The 13,084-nt window shown below is 40.6% G+C and overlaps 1 protein-coding gene across 1 annotated transcript; it reads left to right on the plus strand.

The window, feature by feature from the left end:
* The first annotated feature begins 4,305 nt into the window (after positions 1 to 4,305).
* Positions 4,306 to 9,781, plus strand: adamts1 (ADAM metallopeptidase with thrombospondin type 1 motif, 1). The gene is made up of 8 exons (XM_053615412.1): positions 4,306 to 5,332; positions 5,951 to 6,291; positions 6,434 to 6,566; positions 6,676 to 7,133; positions 7,217 to 7,403; positions 7,494 to 7,672; positions 7,792 to 7,967; positions 8,053 to 9,781. Exons 1-8 carry the CDS (start codon positions 4,720 to 4,722, stop codon positions 8,765 to 8,767), a joined length of 2,802 nt encoding a protein of 933 aa, XP_053471387.1. The 5' UTR covers positions 4,306 to 4,719; the 3' UTR covers positions 8,768 to 9,781.
* Positions 9,782 to 13,084: the final 3,303 nt, after the last annotated feature.

The following is a 13,084-nucleotide window of genomic DNA, read 5'->3' on the forward strand; positions in this document are numbered from 1 at the left end:
CTCCTGGCAGAGGTAACCATGTTCTGGGTTGAAATATATTGCTTCTTTGCAGAATTCATGATGCCATTGAAGAGCCCCTGATCCACCAGTCACAAAACATTCCAAAGCATCACTGATCCACCTACATATTTTACAGTGGGGTATCAGTTGATTTTCCCTGTATGCAGTCCCTTATGTTTCTTTTTGTTGCTGATGGTGTGCATAGATTTTGCTCTCATCTGACCATAACACATGGTGCCAATTGTAGTTCTAATAGTATTTAGTGAAGTTCATAAAATGAGCAAAAAACAATTGCAGAAAATAAACGATCTTTTCTTAAACAATCATTTCTTTTAACTAAAATCTGCCTCTCAGCAGGAGAAATGGTTTATCTAACTATTTTTGACTGTTGATTGTGGTGCTGGTCAGGTTTTATGTTTTATAACTTTCCTGAGAGCAGCTCACAAAATGCAGTACCTGAACTTCACCAGATGTCATTAGAAATACAATTAGCACTATGTGTTATGGTCAGATAAGAGCAAAATCAAAAGTCAAAATAAAAATCAAAAGTGAAGGGTGCCAATACTTCTGTAAGGTCTCTCCATTATTTACTGTATAATAGTAATAGTTGTCAAATGGACTTTTTATAATAAATGGAAAAATATACATAAACATTTTTTTTATGTGAATTTGAGGACAAGGATGCTTTCAAAGAAAAATGTGGGTTTGGATAGCTTCTTCTCTTAAGGCTTTTGTGTTCATTATTCCAGCATAGAAATAAGCTCTGACCCCAGCCAAAGATAACTTTTGTCCCTTTTCATTAAAATGAAACTCAATAATTCAGTCCCTCCAGGATTTTGCAATATTATGATCGCAAAAATAAATGCAAAATCAAGGAAACTCCACAATATTTGCAGCAGCTTGCAGTTTTTCTAAATTACCACAGATTTTTCCACAGATTTTGGCCAGGATGTGTCACGTGCCATTATCACAATGAGCCATGTGACATCATCACAACGCGCATTCAGTCAAAGCCCTCTTCGATTCACGTGTGTCGAACATGAGTACAGCTAAAAGGTCTCATTTACCAAGAAACATCACTGTGAAAGACCGCACACAACAATTTCACCAATTAAAAGTAATTTTCCGCAAGAAAAGCACAAAAAAAAAACTCCACAAATTGCATTGCAAATTTTGAAAAAAAGCTGCAGTAAAATCAAGCATTTTTGGCCGCAACAATCACAAAAACAAACTCAGTGAAATCCTGTACAGACAAATAGCATGCTATGCACTGCATAGTACATACTGTACACTATGTCTTGATTTTTGGAGGGTTGTAACACTTCAGATCAAACAGATTTTCTACTGAACAAAAAAGGCAAATTACTATGAGGTAACTTCCATCACTGACCTAACCCAGAACTAATTTAAAAATGTAAAATGCCCTAAAATATCTATGTTTTTGGTTTTGAATTTAAGTAGTGTTGTGGTGTTTTTCTGTATCATCTGAATATTAGTAATACTTTACTCACACAGTGGAAACATACACCATTTGACACACAGCCATCATTAAAACAGAAAAGATGGCCGTATCTGCTTGAAAAAATTGTGCACAAACTGTAACATACAAAGCTAATGTTGAAAACTGTATGAAGAGAGACACATATAAGAGGAAACCATCTCACACCTCGCTGTTGGTGCATTTATTAATTTATGGATATAATTACTGTAATTTATGCAAAATGCCAAGACCTCAATCTGGAGACAGCCACAGACATGGCTATGCTGTGGGTAGGGCCAATTGGGAGATGAGTGCACTAAAAATGGCTGCTTTTTTCATCACAAAGTTCATTATAATGTTAATTGAAGTTGGGATTGACCAAAAAAAACACTGTTGGTATCTTGAACAAGGCCCTTATCCCTGAACCGCTTGGCTGTATGCTTGGATTTGACCGTTTTAATTGTAAGTCACTTAAGAGCCAAATGATTTAATGTCATTGTAAATGTAAGTACTGACTTAAAGTACTGACTGAGGCTATTCATCATTACTTTGACTAGGTTCATTAAAAAGCATTGCACCTTAATGACAGTTCCACAATAAGTTCTACATTCAGCTTTACTTACTTTCAATGAAAGCTGCTGTGGAAAACTGCTGTCGGCTTTTCTTGTGTGTTGTTTAAATACAGCACAGGAATAAACTTTTTCCTGTTCACAAAATAGGTGTATTCAGTGTCTCTAAAGGCATTGCCATCATTATTTCTTCCTACACAAATATAAGCACACAAATTATACATGGTGTTGTGCCAAATGCTACACATGAAAGGGTGAACACAGTGAAACACGACAGAATCATATGTGAAGTTTTAGTTCCACCTTGTGGCATCTCTGATGCTGAGTAGCTGTGGATGTGGCTCCATTGCAGATATGAAATTTTACAGAAAATAATTCAATATGTTATTTCTTATATATTATCTGAACTAAATTGGGAGCATTGGCTGACCTTTACAGGAAAAGAGGTCTGTGTGTATCCAAACAGGTCCACTGTGACAAGTTCTAACGTGTAATTTTCCACCGATTGCCAACTCAAAGCCTTAAAGGTTCTTCAGTTGTCCCACTAGATGGAACCTTTAAATGCAGTCCAACAAGTGAGTGTTTACATATAATTATATAATAGTTTTATTTAACTCATTTGCCTTTATCCAAACTATCTTAGAGTTGAGACAGGATACAGCTACGGTTTAGAGCCTTGCTCAAGGGCCCAGCGGTGGCAGCTTGGCGATGCTGAGATTTAAACTCACGATCTTCTGAACAGTAGCCTAATGCCATATATCAGAAACGGTTCCACACACAGCTGTTATTATTTGTTTATTTATTTTTAGGATTAAGGATATTAGGAAGTAAAATAATAAAGGTAAAAGATAATAATGGCATTATATACATGACGAGTTTTACATTTAATATTTTTAACATGTAATATTTTAAAATATGTGCATTGCTGTTAAGTTAATATCTCATCTTCATATGCTTGTCTCTCACAAGGGCAGCAATGAGAAGTCCTGATTTTATTGAGAACATTATTGCATGATCCCTGAGTGCCATCTGGTGGGCAGTTGTATATAATACAAACAAACTCGACTTTGTTGCATATTAAGGTGGACCAGACATTCTCAAAGCTGTTGCGCAAAACATGGACAGCTGTTACGAGGTCGATTTGCTTTCACACAAACAAACAAAAAACGTATAGTTTACGATTACATGACTCATAGAAACAGGAAACAGCTAGATTGAAGCTTTTGAGTACACGTGCAGAACGTCATGGTGGTTGTGTTTATAGGTTTGGTGTGGTCCAGGTTTAAAAACTTCTGTCATATAACTTTCATCAGATGGAAGAGAAGAGAGAGGTGGGATTCCATGTGAGCTTTAAGGCACGGTGTGTTCCTGCACTGAATAGAGCTGAGGACATTTCGACACCAGTGATGGCTATCTAAATCTATGTTCCCTTTAAGACATTTTGTTCTTGGATGTCTCAGTGTTTTCACCATCCAGTGCCGTCGCCAAACAGACCCCATTAATTTACTTCTTAATACAATTAGCGTTTGAATAGACGTTTCCTAAAACACATGTGGGTGTGAGAGTTTCTCTCAGATTAATTGTTTGAGGTTTTGTTTTTTTAAGTGGAAAGGGGTTTTAGCTACTTCAGCACGCAGGACGAGGTGGAGGAGGAGGAGGAAGAGGAGGAGGAGGAAGAGGATAGGAGAGGAGAGGAGAAGAAACATTTCAGCAAAACGATTCCACCTTAAACAGCTTGGCAGCTGTGCTCTCGCCGTCTAAACCCTCTGTTCCACCCGGCCAGTCTGCACGTAGAGAGGAAAGAGAGAACTGGCTTAGTTACCTGCCGTCCCTGTCCTGCCAATCTTTAACTTAATCCCTCTTTTACCATTTACTGTCCTATACAAAAAAAAAAAAAAAAAAGATGTGCAATGTTATGGAATGGGCTTTTAAAATATCATACAGTGACTGGTGCATAAAAAGTTACATAGTATAACATGTTACAATGGTATAAAAAGTTACATAGTATAAAATGTTACAATGGTATGGGCTAAATTGTCCGATCCCAAAGGTTAAATGCGCAAAAAAAGGGGGTGGGGGGATCGGATGTGGTGGGGGTCGAGGGGTGCGTGTGTGTGGGAAGTGGGCGAGTGTTCTAGGCCAGCAACGTCCTACTCTACTGTGATTAATTATTGTGGCCGAGCGCCAGGCCTCTGCTGCGTTTGGTTGCGCACGAGATTTCGTAGTCGCCAGATCAAAAGGACTCCAGGAAAGGGGTGGTCCTGTTGGGGGCATATATAGCCAGCTGTGCTCGAGCCTAAGAGAAAAGGAGAGACAGGGAAAGGAAACTGTCGCAGGCCAGACAGCTGACTGCGTCCGTGAGAAAAGAATCCTTGCTCTGAAAGGCTGCATAGGAACTAATCTGCAATTTAGTTTAAAAAGAAGGAAAGAAAGAAAGAAAGAAAGAAAGAAATTCACGGGGGTACAAAAATTTGCTATATTTATTTTTTACATTGGTACTCATATAGAGTTTGCACTGGATTTATTTTTATTTTTATTATTATGATTATTTAGAACTTAGCTTTAATAGGTTAGAAGTTTCTGTGAAATTCAGTTTACGTGATCCACGCACCTGGACTTTGTCAGTTTTTGCAGAATAAAAAAAAAACTGAACGTATTTCTTGGAGGATTATGATGTTTTTTGTGCGTATTGCGCTAAGTTTCATTGCTGCTCTGTGCGCTAACGCGGCGCAGAGCGCATGGGAGGAAACCACGCTGAAACCAGTTCGACTCGACTCCTACATGAGCAAAAAGGAGTCGCCTCTAAGTTCAGAGGCTCAGGAGAAAGAATCAGAAAAGCTTTTCTATCGGTTGGACATCTTTGGGGAACAGATGGTGCTGGAGTTGGAGCCGGATCAGACTTTCCTGGCGCCTGGGTTTGTATTCCATGTGGTGGGGAAACCGGAGGGCCAGCGGGGGTTTGACAGCTCGGGGGAGGCGCGCTGCTTTTACACGGGAACTGTGAACGGAGAAAAGCACTCTGCGGTCGCGCTAAACGTCTGCCATGGACTGAGGGGTGGTTTCAACTATGCTGGTGAAGAGTATTTCATTCAACCCGCGAATACCACCGGTGAAAGCAGTTTTTCGAGCCGGGACTTGCACATCATTGGCCGGAGAAATAGGCGGCTCCACGGCGAGGTCGGTGGCTCCAAGTGCGGTGTCAGAGAGGACGAGGACAAAGTCCCTGTTCACCAGGAGACAAAATCAGATAAAGAGGTCGCCTCAACTCCAAATGAGTCCCAAGGTAGGGTCTTTCAAACTTCAAATATTGTTCCCATTAACATTTAATATGCTAGCTTTATATGACCAAAAGTCTTACTTGTAACTAATGAATTATATCAAGTTAGGCATTTGGGTTGCCATTGACGCAGAATCACTGATTTTCTTCAGAAACTATAGTGTGCATTAGAATACATGTAGTTGGGCGGTTAAGGGAACGAAGCCAACTTGCTACAAGTGAGTTTAGGGTTAACTGGAAGAGGGAGAGAAAAGGGGAGGGTGGGTAGAGCTCTGTGATTGCGTAGGAGGGAGTGGTAGAAGGAGGGAGGGTCTGAGCTGAGCTGGTGAAACGTGGAAACTCGCCTCCTGATAGCGCGTGTTGCGCAGGTCAGCCTCCGCAGACATCTCCCTCGGGACGACTGCGGATGGCGTACATTACTGTTAAAGACGTCAGTGTAACTTATTACGTAGGTTTAGTTGAAGGTGAGCCATAATAAGAGGCACTACTCAGTCTGCTTCTCTTGCTTCATAGACAAATTCTCCAATTAAATAAGAATAGCCTATTATTTGTCAATTGCAATTTATCAGTCAAATATTTAGTGTCTTTTTAATGATAAATATCCATATCCTGTCCTTGTTTCAGCACATCATCGGGCCCGTCGTTTTGTGTCCACCCCACGATATATGGAAATCATGATTGTGGCGGATCAGTCAATGGCAGAGTTCCACAAAGAGGGACTGAAGCCTTACCTGCTAACCATAATGGCAGTAGCTTCTCGCCTTTACCGCCACCCAACTATTCATAACTCTATTACACTGTCTGTGGTAAAACTTATGGTGATAAATGATGAAGAACAGGGGCCAGATGTCTCAGTTAATGCTGCCCTCACCTTGAGGAACTTCTGCCAATGGCAAAAACAGCACAACCCTCCCAGCGATCGTCACCCAGAACATTATGACACCGCCATACTGTTCACTAGACAAGTAAGAATCAAGTCTACAGTAAATAATAATAAATAAATAAATAAATAAACCAAGAAATAAATATTAATTAATTTCTGAAATTAGGGTTAGAATTGGATGTTGAAATGGCTTGTTTTCATATTTCTCAATCTCCCTTCTTTAGGATCTATGTGGTGCTCACTCTTGTGACACATTAGGAATGGCTGATGTTGGCACAGTGTGTGATCCAGAACGAAGTTGCTCCGTCATTGAGGATGATGGACTGCAGGCAGCTTTCACTGTTGCACATGAACTAGGTAAGATCTTCTAAATGTCTTCTGCCTTTGAAACAATGACAGCATAAAGGTATAAAATTATACTATGAAACATTCAAAATCTTATATAGCTGATTTCACTTTCCTGTAGGTCATGTGTTCAACATGCCCCACGATGATGCAAAGCAGTGTGCTAACATCAATGGTGACAGCTGGGGCTCCCACATGATGGCATCTACTCTTTCCAACCTGAACCAGTTGCAGCCCTGGTCTCCATGCAGTGCACTGATGATCACCACCTTCCTGGATAATGGCCATGGTCAGTGTCTGCTTGACAAGCCACAGAAGCCCCAGCAGTTACCACAAGCCCTGCCAGGTTCAGTGTACACTGCTGACCATCAGTGCCATCTCACATTTGGTGAGGAGTCACAGCATTGCCCTGACCTGAGCACCACCTGTACAGCTCTCTGGTGCACTGTCACTACTGCAAATGGTCTTCTGGTGTGCCAAACCAAGAACTTTCCATGGGCTGATGGAACTCCATGTGGGCATGACAGCTACTGTATGGCAGGCCAGTGTTTGAGCAGTCGTGAAGCAGCAAATTATAAGGTAAGCACCATTTGGTGTAGTGTTTGCATTAGAAACAAGATGTCTGTTAGTTGTCTAATAGTTTTTCCCTGTGGTCTTCACAGACCCCTGTCAATGGAGGATGGGGAAATTGGGGACCTTGGGGTGAGTGCTCACGTACCTGCGGTGGTGGTGTGCAGTACTCTTTTAGGGAATGTGACAGCCCTATGCCCAGGAATGGAGGCAAATACTGTGAGGGTAAAAGAGTTCAGTACCGATCCTGCAATACAGAAGACTGCCCTGACAGCAATGGTAAGAGTTGTAATTCAAGAATGTTACATGACTGATCATGACTTGTGTATTAGGTCTGTAGCTTACATTACCTTTTGATCCTCTGTCCAGGTTTAACTTTCCGTGAAGAGCAGTGTCTGGCTCACAATGACATTTCCTCCCATGTAACGTTTGGCTCAAGTGAGGGTGTTGAATGGGTACCGAAGTATGCTGGTGTATCACCCAAGGACCGCTGTAAGCTGGTTTGCAGAGCAAAGGGAACGGGCTACTTCTTTATCCTCAAGCCAAAGGTATGTATGAATGCTTAGTAGATAATGCAATTATGCAGTGATCATGTATATAAAATAATTCAGGATTGTAAATGAAGTTCAGAAACAAGACATAATACTTGACTCTGTGCTGCCCTCAGGTGGAGGATGGAACTCCATGCACCCCCGACTCCACCTCTGTTTGTGTTCAAGGTCAATGTGTTAAGGCTGGATGTGACCGTGTGATTGGCTCAGATAAACAATTTGATAAATGTGGCGTCTGTGGAGGGGACGGATCCACTTGCAAGAAAGTGTCTGGATCCTTGGAGTATGCAAGGTAAGCAAACACCTATAAATATGTTTCCTTGTTCACTTAACAATCCTCAAGCTCAGAAGATGACCTGTATGTTTTCTGCTTTCAGACCTGGCTATCAGGATGTTGTGACAATCCCTGTAGGTGCCACCCACCTCGATGTCAAGCAGCGAGCCACTGGTGGTCGTCGACATGACAACAGCTACCTGGCTGTTCGCCGGCAAGATGGCACCTACCTACTAAATGGTGACTACAAGCTTACAACTTTGGAGACTGACATCTTTCTTAAAGGGGCACTTCTGCGCTACAGCGGTTCTTCAGCCTCTCTTGAGCGCCTCCGCAGCTTTACTCCTCTTCCAGAGCCACTGACGGTCCAGGTACTGTCTGTAGGTGATTCTCCTCGGCCCCGTGTCAAGTACAGCTACTTTGCCCCACGCCCTGCTTCCGCAAACAGACGTCCCATCAATGCCATCAGAGAAGCAGGAGGTGCAGAGTGGACACTACGTGAATGGGGACCCTGCTCACAGACCTGTGGTGTAGGTACACAGAAGAGGGATGTCCTCTGTCTAGACTTTCAGGGTCGACCCTCACAAGATTGTCACGAAGAGCTGCGTCCTTCTTCCTCTCGTCCCTGTACCACACATTCCTGCCCATCCTGGGTGGTGGGTGAGTGGTCAGCCTGTTCTAAGACCTGCGGCAGAGGCTTCCGGAAACGTCAGCTGCACTGTGTGAGTCACGATGGCCATGTTTTGCCCCATGACACCTGTCATGCAAAAGATCGGCCACGACCCTTGTTGGACATATGCATCCAGAGTGCCTGTTAAGACTGGGTAGGACTAAAGGCAATCCCTGACTGTAAATTCTGCTATTCATTGTCTGAAGCAGAGCAGTGCAGGTTTGGGATCCAACGGGCCCCCTATGACGGTGACTGCAATTAATCTTGAACCAGCACTACAGTTCCCACTTCTCCAACACTGGGTGCAGGAGACAAAGCTGGCACACTGTGTACCTGTCTGAAAAGCTGGGATAGAGGAAGAGTATAAAAAAACTATAAGGACACCTCGGCTGCTTTAGGTGCTAATGACATGCATATAGGTCATTGAGTGTGAGTGTGTTTTTAGAGTGAATGACTGTATGTAAAGCTCTAGTTTATGTATTTTTACTGTCTGTCTGAGCTGGACTGGACAGATAGTTGCTATATGAGAGGAAAACATATGAGAGCATCCATAGAATAAACAAAAGGCCATTAGATGTGAATATATTGGAATCTATTAGTATTTGGCTGGGACAGAGAGAAGCAGGGATTCAGTAAGTGAAACCATACTAAACCATTGTTCAGCATCTCAGATCACCAAAACACACAAGCTGCTACAATACACAGCAGGTTTTATGTATGTATGTAATTATAGCTGCACAGTTAGTATACAGGTTGATGTATTTAAGTTTTCAAAGCATACCCCATCATTAACTAACAAAGATAGAGTGGCGAAATGCGAAAAAACATGGTTTCTGTACTGAAGTGATTGTGTGTGTGCGTGTACGTGTGTGTTAGTGTTAGAAGGCATATATGGAGGGTGAGGGACTTCTCTCCTGCTACTACTTCATAAGTAAGTCTCTCGTGCCTTCCGGGAAGGTGTCATCTTTTTGTACAGAATATCCAAACATTATTTATTTTTGTACAGCCTGTTAAATATAATCTTGTGGCTTTTTTATTATTATTGTATTTTTATTTGTTATTATTATTGAAATAACAGAAGGATGTAGATTATATTGGAGTATTTATACAGTATTATATATGGTCTTAGGTTTATGAATAAAGTATCACATTGACTTGTGAACTGAAATCATTTGTGTGCATTGATTATTCATCTACAGGGTGTCGGAAAATCAGGAACCAATGGGAATATGTCGAGTAAAATCCTTAAAAGCATGATACAGCGGTTGAGAGTGCGTAGATCACTAAATTGTATGGGAAAAACAAATCTCCAAGAATCAAACTAACGACTTTACAAAGACCCAAATATCACAGAGGACTTGATGCCCCAAACTTTCAACAATATTACCTCACTAAACAACTCCAATTAAATGGATAAAACCCGGTCAGAAAAAATAGATTTGGCTAGATGTGGATCATATAAAATCAGAACCTCAGACCGAGCATTCATCAGATGCCACCCATGCTTCAAAAGCCCAACAATTGCAGCAACTTTAACAGCCTGGTGGATTTTTTAAAATAAAATTATAAATTCAACACTCCAATTAACCAAACACACTCTCATATGGCACAACTCTGACTTTGCAAACACAGGGAAGATAACAAACATCTCCACATGGGTATAAAAAGGTATTTATTAAAGAAGGTATTTATTAAAGGTATTCTTAAAGACAAATGTCTAAACAACATCATTTCCATATCTAGCCAAGAAACATGGCAAATGAACATTTCCGATCCATTATATGCTCTAAAATCAAACTAAAAGACAACACATTAGACCTCCCCCTAGAACTAATAAATATCTCACCAACAACTATGCAAAATATATAAAATAATATATAAATAACATCCAAATCCAACTACTCAATTACCATACCATGTAAAAATGGGAAGATGACTTAGCAATCACACCCAGAGAAGATTTTGGCCACAAATATTACAGAACATGACCCACATAGCTAATAACACTAGTCTGCACCTGATATAATACAAAATAATACATAGAACTTATTACACATAGGATGTATAGACTGGGATACAGGCAATCCAATATCTGCACGCAGTGCACACAAAATAAACCAGACGATTACATAGATTTCGTATGGGATTGCACGCCAGTTAAGCATTTCCGGGAACAAATTGAGGAAATATCTAATTTTCTAAACAGCACCATCCCACTCTGATCTTCACTATACTTAGAGATACATCTGGGATCAACATCAAAAAGGAAAACACAATAGTCATTCTTACAGGGCTAACCATTGCCAAGAAAACCATGCTAACAAACTGGAAATCAAAGAATAACATTAATATCACACATTAGAAAAACCTAATAATGAAAAAGCATAACAATGAAAAAACCACAATTACACACGTAACATTGACAGAAACCAAAGTTGGTATTATATAAATTAACTCAACCGACTGTACAAATACTACTTTTTTCACACCTCTCCCATACCAATGACAGAAAAAGAAATATATATATATATATATATATATATATATATATATATATATATATATATATATATATATATATATATATATATATTATACACAAGTCATTTGTCATTTCAATCTAAATAATGAATACACCTGGAGAGGATGCCAGTCCAATGCAGGGGACCATGCATACACACATTTACACACTCATTCATACCTAGGGGAAATCTTAGAGTAGTCAGTCCATCAAGTGGCAGGTTTTTAGGAACTTTTGTGAGGAAAATAATAAGTTTTGGGAGGAAACCAATATCCTGAGCTCAGGGTCAAACCAGCGACCCTGGAGCTGTGAGGTGACAATGGGACATGCTGTGTGGCTTTCATCGGTTAGACATGTACTGTATATTAAAAACTCTGTACTGCAAAGGAGATTAATTAAACTTTCACGTTTGCATGGATTAATTTCATGTTTCTTATATTGCACATACCATCAGATTAAACACTATACCAGCCAAATAATTGCATTTAAGACCCAATATTTCACAGTTTTCACCAGTATGCATGTAAAAGCAAATAATTTACACTTACTGAAATAGAAGAAGAAAAAGGACCACCTCAAGCTAGAGCATATGCTCTGTGCCATCTTTTGAAATGAACTGAATACACTGAAATACTACTTCTTTATGCATGAAATTCAATACTGTATGATTCTAACAGGAATATGTGTATACCGTGGGCACAGGCTCACCCAAAACTGGACTTTACACCAAGGTTGTAAATAGTTACTATTGGTTTTGTTGTTGTCATTTTTGTTCTTCACACCATTCTGTGAAACTCTGGAGACAGTTGTGTGTTAAAATCCCAGAGAACAGTAAATTCTGAAATACTCAAACCAGCCCATCTGGCACCAACAACCATGCTACAATCACAGTTACTGAGATCATATTTCTTCCATAATATGATGTTTGATGGACAAACTAAAGCTTTTGACCTGTATCAGATTTGCACTGCTGTGATACGATTGGCTGATTGGATAACTGCATGAATGAGGGTATATCAGTACCCAAAATGATCAACACAGTCAAACTTTCAATGTCCACTGTGCAATGGTCTATGCTTACAGGAATCAAGTGCACACTTTGAGGTACAATGCTCCTAATTAATTTCTATAAAACACTTAAAATGTTAGTTTGTTGCTCACTAATTCACTAATATTGATGTGGTTTAACATTTGAAGGTTACTGCATGCCAAAGGTCTGGGACAATTTAGCTCCACTTTTCAACTACTGCCATGTTGCCCACCATATGTACGTACAGTGGGTTCAGAAAGTATTCGGACCCCATCACTTCTGCACATTTTTTGTATTGTTGTTTTATAGAGTTATTAGATTTAGATTTGCTTTACATACAGTCCCCTCTGAAAGTATTGGGAGAGCATGGATATGAGACGATAGTTTAGGATGTCAGCTTTTATTTCCTGGTATTTACATCTAGATGTATTAAACATAACATTGATTACACAGGTAGAGGTTGACTTGCTATGGCATTGGTACTGCCTGTCACACCTCCTCCGGTGCCCATAGCATTGCCACTTCCTTCAGCCTTGCCACCATGCCTAATGCAACCAAAACCATACAGGCCTCCCCAGTGACTAAGGTCACTTGGGAGTGACCCACTGCAGTGCAAGACCCACTGGCACTGTTAATGCATGCTAAGTGCCACTGGTTCCATATGGCATAGGTCAGCTGCAGGGACATCAGCTGGGTATCACCACTCAATATTTCAGTCCTTTAACCCCGGAACATCTCCTGACAGCAAAGAAGTGGCGGGATGTCTCCCTGCAACTAGTGCTTGGGTTAGATGTTACTACCCCAACACGTCTCATTTCTCCTCACCCAGCTGCTCCTCACCCAAAAGCTGCTTTTTCAGCCTATTCAGCCAGTTCTTTCAGGGCCTCCTTCTGGTTTGCTCCAGTTACTCCCAT

Source organism: Ictalurus furcatus, chromosome 26 (assembly GCF_023375685.1).
Source record: "Ictalurus furcatus strain D&B chromosome 26, Billie_1.0, whole genome shotgun sequence".
NCBI lineage: Eukaryota > Metazoa > Chordata > Actinopteri > Siluriformes > Ictaluridae > Ictalurus > Ictalurus furcatus.

Excerpts from the sequence above, each read along its gene's own strand:
- adamts1 (XM_053615412.1), top strand. The coding sequence starts at position 4,720 with ATGATGTTTTTTGTGCGTATTGCGCTAAGTTTCATTGCTGCTCTGTGC. Across the intron at positions 5,333-5,950 it reads AACTCCAAATGAGTCCCAAG|CACATCATCGGGCCCGTCGT; the intron begins GTAGGGTCTTTC and ends TCCTTGTTTCAG. Across the intron at positions 7,134-7,216 it reads GTGAAGCAGCAAATTATAAG|ACCCCTGTCAATGGAGGATG; the intron begins GTAAGCACCATT and ends TGGTCTTCACAG.